The 17,692-nt window shown below is 40.7% G+C and overlaps 2 protein-coding genes across 2 annotated transcripts in view; both read right to left on the reverse strand.

The window, feature by feature from the left end:
* Positions 1-939, reverse strand: LOC116570974 (olfactory receptor 1J1-like). The gene has a single exon (XM_032308631.1). The coding sequence runs from the start codon at positions 937-939 to the stop codon at positions 1-3; it is 939 nt and encodes a 312-aa protein (XP_032164522.1).
* Positions 940-15,388: 14,449 nt separating this feature from the next.
* LOC116570908 (olfactory receptor 1J4-like) overlaps positions 15,389-17,692 on the reverse strand; it is a 29,304-nt gene continuing 27,000 nt past the window's right edge. Inside the window, exon 4 of the mRNA XM_032308526.1 lies at positions 15,389-16,327. Coding sequence (XP_032164417.1) covers positions 15,389-16,327 — 939 coding nt within the window. The remainder of the gene's footprint in view (positions 16,328-17,692) is intronic.

Here is a 17,692-nt window from a genome sequence, read left to right on the forward strand (position 1 = left end):
CTAGGTGAAAAAGATTTTGTTTCTGAAAAGAATCCCCAGAGCCAATTTCATGTCTTTGTTCCTTAGGCTGTAGATGAAGGGATTCAACATGGGAGTGACCACTGTATACATCAGTGAGGCAATCATGTCTTTGTCATTAGAGCTACCTGATGAGGTGGAAAAGTATAGTGCCATAATTGTTCCATAGAATAGAGATACCACAGAAAGGTGGGAGCCACAGGTGGACAAGGCTTTGCAGATACCTTTGGTAGAGGGGACCTTCAGAATAGAGGCCCCAATGTGGCCATAAGAGACCAAGATACCACTCAATGGAAAAATGACAACCACAGCCCCTGCAGTAAATATGGCCAGCTCATTAAGAGAGGTGTTGGAGCAGGACAACTTGAGTAGGATGCGGAGGCTACAGAAAAAGTGGGGAATGATGTTGTCAGCACAGAAAGACACCTGAGTCAGGAGGAGGGTGTGCAAGAGGGCACTGCCACAGGAGAGAATCCAGGAGCCAGCCACCAGCAGCACACACAGGTCCTCCTTCATGATGGTGGTGTAGTGTAGAGGGTGACAAATGGCCACATACCTGTCATATGCCATCACTGCAAGAAGGATATTATCAACACAACCAAAGAGTAGATAAAAATACATCTGTGAAATACACCCAGGATAGGAAATGGACAAGTGCTGAGTCTGCATATTTCTCAGCATCTTTGGGACAGTGACAGATGAGAAAGAGATGTCAGTGAAGGCCAAGTTGCTGAGGAAGAAGTACATGGGGGTGTGGAGGTGAGAGTCCAGCCTGATGAGCAGGATGATGAGCAGGTTCCCCAGCACCGTGGTCAGGTACATGCCCAGGAACAGGGCAAAGAACACTTCCTGCTGCTCTGGCCGGATGGGGAGTCCCAGGAGGAGGAACTCAGACACGCTGCTCTGGTTCTCCCTACTCATGCTGCTTTTCTCTCCTGGGGGAATAAAAAGAAATGGGAAATGTCAGGCACTTAGAAATACTAAGCATAGCAATTACTGTGTGGTCACATTTCTCCAAGTGACTGTCAGCGTTCAGACAAGTATCGCCTCACGCTCATCCAGTCTGGAGGGAGGGATACAAAGAGATTTGTCTGTATCCTGACATAATCACTTGGGGGAAAGAATGCAACATCAGACTCTTCAATGGGTATAAGCAGATCATTCTTTTTTGCTGTTGTTTTTTTACACACATAGAGACACTGTGGTAGACACCAGGGAGAGTCATAGGTAAGACACAGTCCCTTCCTCTGGGGAGGCCACATTCCAGGGAGCAGCTGCACAGCCCTGATGAAGAGCCTGGCTCTGCAGCCAGACTGCTTATGAGCTTGTGTCTTGTTCTTGCTTCTCATGATTGCTGCTCACCGGGTCCATCTGTTTGTCTTTCTCTCACGCATATGCATGCTTGCTACTTACAGCACTGAGAAGATTAAAGAAATGTTACATGTACAAAATAAGTCTTCAATACATAAACTCACTTCACACCATTAGGATAACTATTATCAAAAAAAAAGAAAGAAAAAGAAAAAAGAAAAGGAGAGGAAAGGAAAGGAAAGGGAAGGGAAGGGAAGGGAAAGTGGGAAGGAAGGAAGAAAACAAGTGTTGATGAGGATGTGAAGAAATTGGAACACTTGCTGGTGGGAATGTAAAATGGTGCAGTCACAATGAAAAACACTATGGCAGTTCCTCAAAAAATTAAAAATAGAATTACCATATAACCCAGAAGTTCCACTTCTGGGTATATATCCAACATAACTGAAATCAGTTCTTAAACAGATATGTTAACACCCATGTTCAAAGCAGCATTATTCATAACAACCAAAAGATGGCAACAACCTGTGTCCATTGACTAATGAATGGATAAACACAATGTGGTATATACACCCTGTGGAATGGAAAGAAGGAAGTCCTGGCACATGCCTCAATGTGGATGAACCTTGAAGACATGCTGAGTACAATAAGCCAGTTACCAAATTATAAATACTGTATGACTCCACACACATGAGATCCTAGAGACAAAAAGAGAGACAAATTCATAGAGACAAAAAGTAGAATGGCAGTGACCAGCAGTTCCCTTCCCAGGGAAGGGAAGTGAGAAGTTATTGTTCAATGTATACAGTTTCAGCTTGGGAAAATAATAAAAGTTCTGGAAGTAGATGGTGGTGATGGTGTGAATGTACTTAATGGCACAGAACTGTATACTTAAAAATGATTTAAATGGCAATTTTTGTGTTATATATTTTACCACAATAAAAATGTTTTAAGTTAGAAGATATATAAATAAGAATTAATAAATTATTGACTCTAGGGGTATCTGGCTGGCTCCATTGGTGGAACATGCCTCTCTTGCTCTCAGTCAAACCCTATGCTGGGTATAGACATCACTTAAAAATAAAATCTTTTGGAGCATCTGGGTGGCACACTCAGTTAAGCATCTGACTCTTGGTTTCAGCTCAAGTCATGATCTCAGGGTCCTGGGATGGAGCCCTGCATCAGGCTCTGAGCTCAGCAAGGAGTATGCTTGGGATTCCCTCTCTCCCTCTCCCTCTGTCTTTCTCCCAGCTTGTATTCTCCACCCTCCGCACCCATCTCTCCAAAATAAATAAATCTTTGTCAAAGTCCTAATAAAATTTTTAAAATTTTATTCTTTCCATAGTTTGGCTATTGTGGACGAACCTAGATGTCCATCAACAGATGAATGGATCAAGAAGATGTGGCATATATACACAATGGAATACTATGCAGCCATCAAAAGAAATGAAATCTTGCCATTTGCGACAACATGGATGGAACTAGAGCGTATCATGCTTAGCGAAATAAGTCAAGCAGAGAAAGACAACTATCATATGATCTCCCTGATATGAGGAAGTGGTGATGCAACATGGGGGCTTAAGTGGGTAGGAGAAGAATAAATGAAACAAGATGGGATTGGGAGAGAGACAAACCATAAGTGACTCTTAATCTCACAAAACAAACTGAGGGTTGCTGGAGGGAGGGGGCTTGGGAGAAGGGGGTGGGATTATGGACATTGGGGAGGGTATGTGGTTTGGTGAGTGCTGTGAAGTGTGTAAACCTGGTGATTCACAGACCTGTACCCCTGGGGATAAAAATATATGTTTATAAAAAAAATTTTTTTATTCTTGCTTTTTAAAATTGTGTTATGTTAGTCACCATACAGTGCATCATTAGTTTTGGATGTAGTGTTTTATGATTCATTGTTTGCATAATAACACCCAGTGCTCCATGCAATACTTGCCCTCATTAAAACCCATCACTGGGCTAACCCATTCCCCCACCTCCTCCCCTCTAAAACCCTCCATTTGTTTCTCAGAGTCCGTAGTTTCTCATAGTTCATCTCCCCCTTTGATTCCCCACCCCCTTCATTTTTCCCTTCCTTCTCCTAACATCCTCCATGCTATTCCTTATGTTCCACAAACAAGTGAAACCATATGATAATTGACTTTCTCTGCTTGACTTATTTCACTCAGCATAATCTCCTCTAGTCCCGTTCATGTTGATGCAGATGTTGAGTATTCATCCTTTCTGATGTCTGAGTAATATTCCATTGTATATATGGACCACATGTTTATCCATTCATCCATTAAAGAGTATCTTGGCTCTTTCCACAGTTTGGCTACTGTGGCCTTTACTGCAATGAACATTGGGTGCATATGGCCCTTCTTTTCACTACATCTGTATCTTCAGGGTAAATACCCAGTAGTGCAATTGCTGAGTCATAGGGTAGATCAAGTTTTAATTTTTTAAGGAACCTCCACACTGTTTTTCAAAGTGGCTGTACCAGCTTGCATTCCCACCAACTGTGGAAGATGGTTCACCTTTCCCCACATCCTCTCCAACATTTGTTGTTTCTTGCTTTGTCAGTTTTTACCATTCTAACTGCTGTAAGGTGGTATCTCAATGTGGTTTAGATTTTAATTTCACTGATGGCTAATGATGATGAATATTTTTTTCATGTGTCTCTTAGCCATTTGTATATCTTCTTTTATTTATTTGACACAAAGAAAAAGAGAACACAAGCAGTGGGAGTGGCAGGCAGAGGGAGAGGGAGAAGCCAGCTTCCTGCTGAGCAGGGAACCTGATGCTGGATTCAGGACACTGGAATCGTGACCTGAGCCAAAGGCAGTTGCTTAAATGACTGAGTCACCTCAGCACTCCTAAAAAAATTCTTTAAAAAAATAAATGAGTAAAGGGCACATTCAAAAGGAAGGTGACTAAATAGGGCACATGATGTGAGGAGTACTGAGTGTTATATTCAACTAATGAATCATAGAATATTATATCAAAAAGGGCTGGAGGTAGGAGATTGGGGGAGCCAGGTGGTGGGTATTATGGAGGGCATGCATTGCATGGAGCACCAGGTGTGGTGCAAAAACAATGAATTCTGTTATGCTGAAAAGGTGGGTATTATAGAAGGCATGGATTGCATGGAGCACTGGGTGTGGTACAAAAACAATGAATACTGTTATGCTGAAAATAAATTTAAAAAATTTTAAAAAAAGAAATAAAAATAAAAATTAAAAAGTTTAAAAAGAAGTGTAAGATAAACAGAAGAAAAAATAAATAAATGCTCAAAAGTCCTCAATTTAAATGTGTAAAAAGGCCATGTAATTTATTAAAAAAAAAAACAAACAAATTAATGATGCACTATACCTTTGCTAATTGAATTTAAATAAAACAACAACAATAAATAAATAAATAAATAAATAAATAAATAAATAAACTTACTGTTTTGGCAGCATGAATGACCAAGATCATATGTCAGGAATTAAAGAAAACAGAGGTATATATAGGCCACCAGGGAAGATCAAGCAGCTTGCTGATAACATGTCTTTACTTCTGTGATCTTTCCCATATCCAGGAAATAGTGAAGGCACAGACCATGATCCCTGGTAATTAGAACATCCACAGCACTTAACTCACCACATTTTTAACAAATTTGCCAATAAATAACTTCCTTCATATCTGCTATTCTTTCTCTCCCCTTCATGCCTGCACTTCATAATGGCTAAGTTCTGAGTATACATGCAATGTAAGTGACATGAGAATCTGCCCAGTGGCCCCAGAGAACAATATATTATGGATGTCATTGGCGTAAGGAGCTATACCAGAATTCATAGTCATCTGAGTAACTAGACAAGGTTCCAGTATTAACTACACCATGTTACCCAAAGTGGAAATATGGAAATCACTGAAGGTCAATGAAGAAATTTGGGGGGAGGGGCGCTGGTGAATTTCACAGTAGCCTTCAAACCACATGGAGAAATTTCCATCAACTTTGCCTAAAGAGGACTTTCCTTGGAGGTTCCCGTTGTGTCTAGAGCTGAGACAAGAGAGGAGTCAGGCTGTAGAGCCATTTCCCCAGGTCAAGTGCACACACATCACACACACAAAACAGACACATAGAGTAACACAGAAACAAACTCAGGGTGCTGTGCTTTGGCCCTCTCTGACCTATACTCATCTCCAGTTGAAAGTATAGAACTTATATTCACTTTTTTTCTTATTTTCATTTTTAAAATAAAACATTTTGTCACACAAAACTTAAAAAAAAAACAGAAGGAACCCTTCTTCTTTTTTTAATTAATTAATTTATTTTCAGCATAACAGTATTCATTATTTTTTCACCACACCCAGTGCTCCATGCAATCCGTCCCCTCTATAGTACCCACCACCTGGTACCCCAACCTCCCACCCCCCTGCCACTTCAAACCCCTCAGATTGTTTTTCAGAGTCCATAGTCTCTCATGGCTCACCTCCCCTTCCAATTTACCCCAACTCCCTTCTCCTCTCTAACTCCTCATGTCCTCCATGCTATTTGTTATGCTCCACAAATAAGTGAAACCATATGATAATTGACTCTCTCTGCTTGACTTATTTCACTCAGCATAATCTCTTCCAGTCCCGTCCATGTTGCTACAAAAGTTGGGTATTCATCCTTTCTGATGGAGGCATAATACTCCATAGTGTATATGGACCACATCTTCCTTATCCATTCATCCATTGAAGGGCATCTTGGTTCTTTCCACAGTTTGGCGACCGTGCTAATGCTGTTGGTGGGGATGTAAAATGGTCAGCTGCCATGGAAGACAGTATGGTGTTTCCCCAAAACATTGAAAATAGAACTACCACATGATCTTGCATTCCACTTCTAGGTATATACCTTTAGAAAGGATTGAAATCATTCAAAAGCACTTCCATGTTCATTGCAGTACTATTCACAATAGTGAAGTTATGGAAACAACCCAAATGTCCATCAACAGAAGAGTGGGTAAAGAAAATGTGGTATAAACATACAATGGCATATTATTCCACCTTAGAAAAGAAGGAAATCCTTCCATTTGTGATAACATGGACGAACCCAGAGGACATTATGCTAAGTGAAATAAGCCAGTTCCATAAGGACAAATACTCTATGATTTCACTTTTATGAGGTATCTAAAAGAGTCAAACTCATAGAAACAGAGAATAAATAGTAGTTACTAAGGGGAGGAGGGGAAAAGGTATAGCTGTTATTCAAATGATATCAAGTTTCAGTACCTGAAAGAATTAGTTCTAGAGGCCTGCTCTATGGCATGGTGCCTGTAGTCCATAGTACTTTATTGTGCACTTAAAAATTCATTTAAAAAGTAGATCTCATTTTAAGTGTTTTTAATCCAGAAAAAACAGGGATCCAAGGAAATTTTTGGAGGTGATGGATATGTCTGTTACTTGATTGTGGTGATAGCTTCAAATATATATGCATATGTCCAAACTCATTAAATTGTGTGTGTTAATTTTGTAGTTTTTCTAACAATTGCACCTCACTAGAAATGTTTAAAAAATCATGCAAACACCACATCCAGTCATCCAGGCAACTCACAAACCACACACATACAACACACAGAACCTCACTACACACAATAAGAATCACTTGTAGTCTAACACAACATACAATTAACCTAAAAAGAAACAACATATACATACCCACACAAGCACACACAAGCACACATATATGCATTGCCAGGAGATTTCCAGATTTCCATGATCTATTATCAGCACTATTCAATAGAATGGTCTACAGTGATGGAAATGCTCTATATCTATGTTGTCCACTATAGCAGCAGTAACCCCCTGTGACTACTGAAGACTTGAAATAGAGCTACTGCAACTGAGGAACAAAATTTTGATTTCAATTAATTTCAGTTAATTTTAATTTTATGGCCACATGTGGCTAATAGCATCATAGAGGTCAGTGTGGAAGTCAGCCTCTAAAAACACAAGCAACATAAATACATTGTATCCTAGTCCTCAAATGCACATATCTAGGTCTAGTGATGTTTCCCCACCTTGTTCCAAACTATGCCAATTCTTGCTGGTCCAGGCTGCTACCTGAATACTTCTCTCTTATGCCTCCCTGGGCTGAGGGTTTTTACCACCTTTCATGCCTGTTCACAAGCACTAGAACAATGAGCAGGAAGATTCACATTTACCAATAAGACAAAGACCCAGGGGAACACAACCCCAAGCTTCTGGTTAGAGAAGAAGCCAACAGAAATAATTGCCCAATTTCTTGTCTCCCTCTTGAGATGGATCCTGTGCAGGGACCAAAAGAGGGTGAACCACAAGAGTCCCAGGAGAAAAGTGTCCCTAATGTCAGTGACATATTAGCCTCCCCTCTGCCTGGTCATGAGAAGGTGGAGAGGCCATGAATACCCTTGACTTGAAGAATACAGCAATGGACTCTGTCTCTCCATACATCATAGAAAGGCCCAGACAGAGTAGTACTGCCCTTATAGACTCCCACACCACTGATTCTACCCCCCAAATGTATTAGAGCACATACACCACCACCATTCTTTCCATTCTTAGAGAACCACAGATCCACAAAAGCCAAAGTAATCTTGAGAAAATTGAACAAAGTTAGAGGCATCACACCTTTTCTAAAAAAGATTTTTATTTATTTACTTATTTATTTGAGAGAGAGAGACAGAAAGAAAGAGCACGAGCAGAGAGGAGAGGGAGAAGCAGGCTCCCTGTCAGTAGAGAGCCCAAGAGGGGGCTTTATCTCAGGACCGAGATCATGACCTGAGCTGAAGGCAGACAGTTAACTGAATGAGCCACCCAGGTGCCCTGAGGCATCACACTTTTGACTTCAAACTATAATACAGACCTATAGTAATCAACACAATATGTTATTGGCATGAAAACATATAGACCAGGGAACAGAATACAAAGCCCAGAGATAAAACCATGCATAGACCATCAACTAAGCCTTGACAAGGGAACCAAGTGTATACACAATGAGTAAAGGATAGTCTTCAGTAAATGGTGTTGAGAAATAGGATATCCATATGCAACAGAATGAATATGAATCCTAAAAATGTGAAAATAGATGTCTGTGACATTCAGCACCAGGAGCCAAAAATGTCTGCAACCTTCATGGGCAGCAGAAGCACCATCCAAGAGCTGTTCAAGTGCATGTTTCAGAGCAGTTCATGGCCATGTTCAAGTGCAAGGCTTTCCTGCCCTGGTACACAGGCAAGGGCATGGATGAAATGGAGCTCACCAAGGCCAAGAGCAGCATGAATGACCTGGTTTCCGAGTGCAAACAGTACCAGGATGCCAGGGTCAAACAGAAGGGTGAGTTTGAGGAAAAGGTAGGGGAGAAGTTGGCCTAGAGTTGTCTGGCACCCAGTAAAGCATGGAAGCTATGTGAACTCTTTATTTACTCACAACCCATTATCTGATGGCAAGTCTCTCTGCGTGTGCACTGTTCTTCTCCCTGCCTTGACAGCACATGCACTAGAGCATAGGATATTTGTGTATGAAGTTTTCTATCTATTCCAAGTGGAGACTAGACCCTTTTAAAAATACATATAATTTTCAAATACTTTCTCCTAGTGATGATGAACATTTTTCATGTGTCTGTTAGCCATTTGTATGTCTTCATTTGAGAAGTGTCTGTTCATGTCTCTGCTCATTTTATTTATTTATTTATTTATTTATTTTCAGTGTAACAGAATTCATTGTTTATGCACCACACCCAGTGCTCCATGAAATACATGCCCTCCATAATACCCACCACCTGGCCATTTTTTTTATATGATTATTTGTTTTGTGTATGTTGTGTTTGAGGAGCTCTTTATAGGTCTTGGATATCAGCCCTTTGTCTGTACTGACATTTGCAAATATCTTCTTCCATTCTGTGGGTCGCCTCTTTGTTTTCTTGACTGTTTCCTTTGTTTTGCAGAAGCTTTTGATCTTAATGAAGTAGCTTTTATTTCCTTTGCCTTTGGAGACAAAAAAGGGGCACCTGGGTGGCTCAGTGGTCTAAGCCTCTGCCTTCAGCTCAGGTCATGATCCTAGAGTCCCAGGATCGAGTCCTGCATCACAGGCTCCCTGCTCAATGGAGAGTCTGCTTCTCCCTCTGATCCTCCCCCTTCTCCTGCTCTCTTTCTCCCTCATTCTCTCTCTCAAAAATAAATAAATTTAATAAATTAAAAATAAATAAATAAATAAATAAAATGCCTTATAGCTCTTAATATTTTGGTATATGGCCCATTTATTAGTTAACTTAATGTATAGTATGAAGTAAAGGTCTAAGTTGAAGGTTTTGGATTAGAATATCTGATTTCTCTAGCACCGTTTGTTGAAAAGATTGTCTCTCCCCCACTGAATTGCCTTGAACTGCATTCACACCTATGTCAAAAAACAGTTGATCACAAAAGTAAGGTTTGTTCCTTATGAGGTTTATTTCTGGTCCCTCAATTCTGTTGCATTGTTCTATATGTCTATCATTATGCCAATACTACACTTTCTTGATGATTGTAGCTTTACCGTAAGTTTTTAAATCAGGGCGTGAAATACCTCTGACTTTGTTCTCCTTTCAGTTACCTAACACACCTCTGTAGTTATAAACACCACCTCTAATTGCTCTGATTAGATATTCCAGTACTATGTTAAATAGCAGTGGCAAGAATGGGCATTCCTCTCTAGTTACTGGTCTTAAAAGAAAATCTTTCAGCTTTTCACTGTTAAGTATGACACTAGTTGTGGGCTTATATATAAATTTTATTATGTTGAGGGGCACCTGAGTGGCTCAGTTGGTTAAGTGTCTGCATTCCACTCGGGTCCTGATCCCAGGGTCCTGAGATTGAGCCCCATGTTGGGCTCCCTGCTCAGCAGGGAGTCTGCTTCTCCCTCTCCATCTGCCCCTACCCCCCCAAATCGTTCCCTCTCTCTCTCTCAAATAAATGTATTAATTAAATGTTTTAAAACTTCATTTTTAAATTAAATTAAATTAAATTTCTTATGTTCAATTAGCCAACATACAGTTATGTTGAACTGAATTCCTTCTATTCCTAGTTTGTTGAGAGTGTTTATCAAGAAAGATGTTGAATTTTGTCAAATCCTTTTCCTGGAAAAATGAAGGGGGGAATCAGAATTAGAGATGAATCATGAGGGACTATGGACTCTTGGAAACAAACTGAGGGTTTTAGAAGGGAGGGGCATGGGGGGATGGGTGAGCCTGGTGATGGGTATTAAGGAGGGCACAGATTGCATGAAGCACTGGGAGTTATATGCAATGAATCATGGAACACTACATCAAAAACTAATGATGTACTGTATGGAGATTAATGTAACATAATAAAAAAAAATTGAGGGGCACCTGGGTGGCTCAGTGGGTTAAAGCCTTCCCTTCAGCTCAAGTCATGATCCCAGGGTCCTAGGATCAAGCCCCACATCAGGCTTTCTGCTCAGCAGGGAGCCGGCTTCCCGCCCCTCCTCTGCCTTCTTGTGATCTGTCTGTCAAATAAATAAATAACATCTTTTAAAAAATTGAAATAATTTGTGGTTTTTCTTCTCTATTCTGTTAATGTGATATATTGCATTAATTGATTTGCATATATTGAACCATCTTTGCATCCCAGGGATAAATCCTACTTGGTCATGGTGTATGATCCTTTTAATGAGCTATTGAATTTGGTCTGCTAGTATTTTGTTCAGGATTTTTGGATCCTTGCTCATCAAGGTATTGTCCTTATTTTTTATTTTAATTTCAGTGTTGTTAAATACAGTATTATAGTAGTTTCAGGTGTACAGTATAGTGATTCAGCAATTCTATACATCATCCTTTGCTCATCACAACAAGTGTGCTCCTTAATCCTCATCTCACACATTCCCCACTCACCTCCCCTATGATAACCATCAGTTTGTTCTCTATAGTTAGGATTCTTTTCTTGGATTCAATCTCTCTCTACTCATTTATTTTGTTTCTTAAATTCCACATATGAGTGAAATCTTATGGTATTTGTCTTTCTCTGATTTATTTCCTTAGCATTATACTTTTTAGCTCCACCCATGACACTGCAAATGGCAAGATTTCATTCTTTTTATGGCTAAATAATATTCCTCTGTGTGTGTGTGTGTGTGTGTGTGTGTGTGTGTGTGTATGACCTCTTCTTTATCTTTCTTTTTGTTTAAATTTTTTATTTCTTTTCAGCTTAACAGTATTCATTGTTTTTGCACCACACCCAGTGCTCCATGCAATCCATGCCCTCTATAATACCCACCACCTGGTTCCCCCAACCTCCCAACCCCCGCCCCTTCAAACCCCTCAGATTGTTTTTCAGAGTCCATAGTGTCTCATGATTTACCTCCCCTTCCAATTTCCCCCAACTCCCTTCTCCTCTCTAACTCCCCATGTCCTCCATGCTATTTGTTATGCTCCACAAAGAAGTGAAACCATATGATAATTGACTCTCTCTGCTTGACTTATTTCACTCAGCATAATCTCTTCCAGTCCCATTCATGTTGCTACAAAAGTTGGGTATTCATCCTTTCTGATGGAGGCATAATACTCCATAGTGTATATGGACCACATCTTCCTTATCCATTCATCCATTGAAGGGCATCTTGGTTCTTTCCACAGTTTGGTGACCATGGCCATTGCTGCTATAAACATTGGGGTACAGATGGCCCTTCTTTTCACTACATCTGTATCTCTGGGGTAAATACCCAGTAGTGCAATGGCAGGGTCATAGGGAAGTTCTATTTTTAATTTCTCAAGGAATCTCCACACTGTTCTTCAAAGAGGCTGCACCAACTTGCATTCCCACCAACAGTGGAAGAGGGTTCCCCTTTCTCCACATCCCCTCCAACACATGTTGTTTCCTGTCTTGCTAATTTTGGCCATTCTAACTGGTGTAAGGTGGTATCTCAATGTGGTTTTAATTTGAATCTCCCCAATGAAGATGTTTTCATGTGTCTGATAGCCATTTGTATGTCTTCAGTGGAGAAGTGTCTGTTCACATCTTCTGCCCATTTTTTGATATGATTGTCTGTTTTGTGTGTGTTGAGTTTGAGGAGTTCTTTATAGATCCTGGATATCAACCTTTTGTCTGTACTGTCATATGCAAATATCTTCTCCCGATCCGTGGGTTGCCTCTGTTCTTTTTCAATACCTTAAAATTTTTTTAATTTACTTTTTATTTATTTTCTGTATAATAGTATTAATTATTTTTGCATCACACCCAGAGCTCCATGCAATCCATGCCCTCTCTAATACCCACCACCTGGGCCTCTTTGTTTTCTTGACTGTTTCTTTTGCTGTGTAGAAGCTTTTGATCTTGATGAAGTCCCAAAAGTTCATCTTCACTTTTGTTTCCTTTGCCTTTGGAGACATATCTTGAAAGAAGATATCGAAGAGGCTGATATCGAAGAGGTTACTGTTTACATTCTCCTCTAGGATTCTGATGGATTCCTGTCTTACGTTGAGGTCTTTTATCCATTTTGAGCTTATCTTTAGTTATGGTGTAAGAGAATGGTTGAGTTTCATTCTTCTACATATAGCTGCCCAGTTTTCCCAGCACCATTTATTGAGGAGACTGTCTTTTTTCCACTGTATATTTCTTCCTGTTTTGTCAAAGATTATTTGCCCATAGAATTGAGGGTCCATATCTGGGCTCTCTACTCTGTTCCACTGGTATGTGTCTGTTTTTATTCCAGTACCATGCTGTCTTGGTGATCACAACTTTGTAATAAAGCTTGAAATCCGGTAACGTGATGCCCCAGTTTTATTTTTGTTTTTCAACATTTCCTTAGCGATTTGGGGGTCTCTTCTGGTTCCATACAAATTTTTGGATTATTTGCTCCAGCTCTTTGAAGAATACTGGTGGAATTTTGATCGGAATGGCATTAAAAGTATAGATTGCTCTAGGCAATATAGACATTTTAACAATGTTTATTCTTCCAATCCGAGAGCATGGAATGGTCTTCCATCTTTTTGTGTCTTCTTCAATTTCTTTCATGAGTGTTCTGTAGTTCCTCGAGTACAGTTCCTTTACCTCTTTGGTTAGGTTTATCCCCAGGTATCTTATGGTTCTTGGTGGTATAGTAAATGGAATCAATTCTCTAATTTCCCTTTCTGTATTTTCATTGTTAGTGTATAACTGTACATTGACTTTGTATCCTGCCACGTTACTGAATTGCTCTATGAGTTCTAGTAGTTTGGGGGTGGAGTCTCTTGGGTTTTCCATATAAAGAATCATGTCATCTGCGAAGAGAGAGTTTGACTTCTTCATTGCCAATTTGGATACCTTTTATTTCTCTTTGTTGTCTGAATGCTGTTGCTAGGACTTCTAATACTATGTTGAACAAGAGTGGTGAGAGTGGGCAAAGAACTCAAAATGAATAAAAGACCTACCCTATGACCCTGCAATTGTAATTGTACTACTGGGTATTTACCCCAAAGATACAGATGTAGTGAAAAGAAGGGCCATATGTACCCCAATGTTTATAGCCACAATGGCCACAATTGCCAAGATGAGCCAAGATGCCCTTCAACAGATGACTCGATAAAGAAGATAAGGTCCATATATTCAATGGAATATTATGCCTCCATCAGAAAGGATGAATACCCAACTTTTGTATCAACATGGACGGGACTACAGGAGATTGTGCTGAGTGCAATAAGTCAAGCAGAGAAAGTCAATTATCATATGGTTTCACTTACTTGTGGATCATAAGGAATAACATGGAGGACATTAGGAGAAGGAAAGGAAAAGTGAATTGGGGGAAATCGGAGGGGGAGATGAACCATGATCTACTGTGGAGTCTGAGAAACAAATTGAAGGTTTTGGAGGGGAGGGGTGTGGCATTAGGTGAGTCCGGTGGTGGGTATTAAGGAGGGCATGTATTGCATGGAGCACTGGGTGTGGTGCATAAACAATGAATCTTGGAACACTGAAAAAATGAAATGAAATGAAATGAAATGAAACCAAACTTCACAGTGCTAACAAGGAATGTCTCATAGATATAAGGACATCTGAAAAACAATCTGAGGGGTTTGAAGTGGCGGGGGGTGGGAGGTTGGGCTACCAGGTGGTGGGTATTATAGAGGGCATGGATTGCATGGAGCACTGGGTGTGGTGAAAAAATAATGAATACTGTTATGCTGAAAATAAATTATTTTTTAAAAATTAAGTAAATAAAAGGACATAGAACACTTTAAAGGAAATTGATGGAAAAGAAATACCACATAGGTAGTAGCCACGTTGTAGTGAGCACTGGGTATTATACACAACTAATGAATTGTTGAACACTATATCAAAAACTAATGATGTAAAAAAAAAACTAATGATGTACTATATGATGGCTAACTGAACATAATAAGAAAAAGACATACCATGTAAATGCTAACCAAAAGAAAGCTGACACATCTATACTGATAATCAGAAGAAGTAGATGAGATGTTAAGCCAGGAGCTGCTGCTAGAGATAAAGAGAAATATCTCCTATTTATAAATGCAGTAGTGTGATGTTAAATGAATAAAAATAGTTCTCAGAGGAGCCTTGCTTTGTAGCATTTGACAATTACCATAGTGTAATTATTTCCAGTATGGCTGATTTCAATCTACCAAAGTGATGTCATTAAATGTGGAGTTGAAAGAGATGTTCACATTCAGCTTGAAGCCAATGCAAGCCAGCTTCAGCACACCACTGCATTAAAGAACCAGTACATAGAAGCAGATCATGATGTTAAATCTGCAGGTCCTCAATGACAGCTTATAAAATACACAAGCAATAACAGGGCATATCTAAAAGGGGAAAAATAAGTCCACAATTACAATTGTGCAGCAATGTTTCACATAAGATTTTGAACATATAAGAGATGATGAACAAGGAGGAAAAAATTAAGGATAAAGGATATTTAACAAACCAAGTAACAAACTTGACGTGGTGGACATATTAACAACACTATGACAGCAGAATGTATATTTGTTTTAAGTTACATAGAGTTGCCAATCATATTATAGTTTGAGGAGATATATCTCCATTGCATGACTGCAGTAACCAGATTTAGTGATTGTCACTTAAAAGTTAGCCCTCTTGACAAAGATTTCTAGGGCCTGTTTTATATCTTTGTTCCTCAGGCTATAGATAAAGGGGTTCAGCATAGGGGTAACTACTGTATACATGACTGAAGCAATTATATCTTTGTCACTGAAGTCCCATGATGTGGAGAAAAAGTTAACACCTGCAAGTGTCCCATAATATAAAGACACCACAAAAAGATGGGAGCCACAGGTAGAAAAGGCTTTAAAGAGTCCCTTGGTAGAGGGGATCCTCAGGACAGTTGTCCCTATGTGGACATATGAGCCCAAGATACTACTCAAGGGCAGGATGAAAAGCACTCCTCCTTCAGTAAAGATGACCAGCTCATTGAGAGAGATATCTGAGCAGCTCATCTTCAGGAGCACAGTGATGTCGCAGAAGAAGTGGGGGATGGTATTATCAGCGCAAAATGATAGTTGGACCAAGAGCAGGGTGTGCAGCAGGGCATGAATGCAAGAGAAGAACCAGGATCCAGCTAGTAATGAGATACACAGTTCCTGCCTCATGACAGTGGTGTAGTGGAGTGGCTGACAGATGGCCACATATCTGTCGTATGCCATCACTGCAAGAAGGAAGTTGTCAAGACAACCAAAAAGTATGAAAAAATACATCTGAGAAATGCACCCCACATAGTGAATGGATTGTTGCTGAGTCTGCATGTTCATGAGCATCTTTGGAACTATAATAGATGAAAGGGAAATATCAGAGAGGGCCAACTGGCTGAGGAAGAAGTACATAGGGGTGTGGAGGCGGGAGTCCAGCCTGATGAGCAGGATGATGAGCAGGTTCCCCAGCACTGTAGTCAGGTACATGCCCAGGAACAGGGTGAAGAACACTCCCTGCTGCTCTGGCTGGATGAGGAACCCCAGGAGGAGGAACTCGGACACGCTGCTCTGGTTCTCCCTCCTCATGCTGTTCTTATCTCTTCTGGCAAGTGGGGAAAATAGGGAAGGTCAGTCAACATGTCATAATGTTTTAATAAGTTCCTTTCTATGAAAATTCTTAATTTTAACTACCTTTCTGTTTATTTTTCACAACTGTTGGTGTATGAGATAATTTGTCCATCTCTAGCTCTAATGATACATGAAACTACACATTTACCAGTTTTTTTTTTTTTCGGAAAACAGCTAAAGGACAATTATTCTTTACTCAACAAATATTTATTGAGAAAAAGCTTTGTCCCATACTGAGTACACAGTAGTGAACAAGAAATAGGAAATCCCTATGTCCAAGAAGTCTATATCTTTATATCAAGCCAGGTTCAAACCCCAATAATTTACTAAGATCAAAATGTGAAATGGGCACCAGGAAAGAGATTATGCATCATTTCCTTTTAAAAAGGATGTGAAGAACACGGTCAAGATGGCGGAGAAGTAGCAGGCTGAGACTACTTCAGCTAGCCGGAGATCAGCTAGATAGCTTATCTAAAGATTGCAAACACCTGAAAATCCATCGGCAGATCGAAGAGAAGAAGAACAGCAATTCTGGAAACAGAAAAACAACCACTTTCTGAAAGGTAGGACCGGCGGAGAAGTGAATCCAAAGCGACGGGAAGATAGACCCCGGGGGGGAGGGGCCGGCTCCTGGCAAGCGGCGGAGCAACAGCGCACAAAATCAGGACTTTTAAAAGTCTGTTCCGCTGAGGGACATCGCTCCAGAGGCTAAACCGGGGCGAAGCCCACGCGGGTTCAGCGTGGCCTCAGGTCCCGCAGGGTCACAGAAGGATCGGGGGTGTCTGAGTGTCGCAGAGCTTGCGGGTATTGGAACGGGAAAGCCGGCTACAGAGACAGAGCCGACAGTAAGCTCACACCTCGAGGTTGCCTTGAACCAGCCACAGGCTCGGTGAGCTCGGAGCGCGGCCGGAGGTCAGGTAGACGGGAGTAACTGGCACTGTTCTCTGAGGGCGCACTGAGGAGTGGGGCCCTGGGCTCTCGGCTCCTCCGGGCAGGAGACCAGGAGGCTGCCATTTGTATTCCCGTCCTCCGGAACTCTACGGAAAGCGCTCAGGGAACAAAAGCTCCTGAAAGCAAACCCGAGCGGAATACTCACCCCGGCCCCTGATAAGGGCGGTGCAATTCCGCCTGGGGCAAAGACACTTGAGAATCACTACACCAGGCCCCTCCCCCAGAAGATCAACAAGAAATCCAGCCAAGACCAAGTTCACCTACCAAGGAGTGCGGTTTCAATACCAAGGAGAGCAGCAGAATTCCAGAGGAGGAGAAAGCAAAGCACGGAGCTCATGGCTTTTTCCCTGTGATTTTTTTTAGTCTTGCAGTTAATTT

Source organism: Mustela erminea, chromosome 12, assembly GCF_009829155.1.
Source record: "Mustela erminea isolate mMusErm1 chromosome 12, mMusErm1.Pri, whole genome shotgun sequence".
In the NCBI taxonomy this organism is placed as follows: domain Eukaryota; kingdom Metazoa; phylum Chordata; class Mammalia; order Carnivora; family Mustelidae; genus Mustela; species Mustela erminea.

Bases quoted from the DNA above. Each gene is read 5' to 3' on its own strand.
- LOC116570974 (XM_032308631.1), bottom strand. From the start codon at position 939: ATGAGTAGGGAGAACCAGAGCAGCGTGTCTGAGTTCCTCCTCCTGGGA.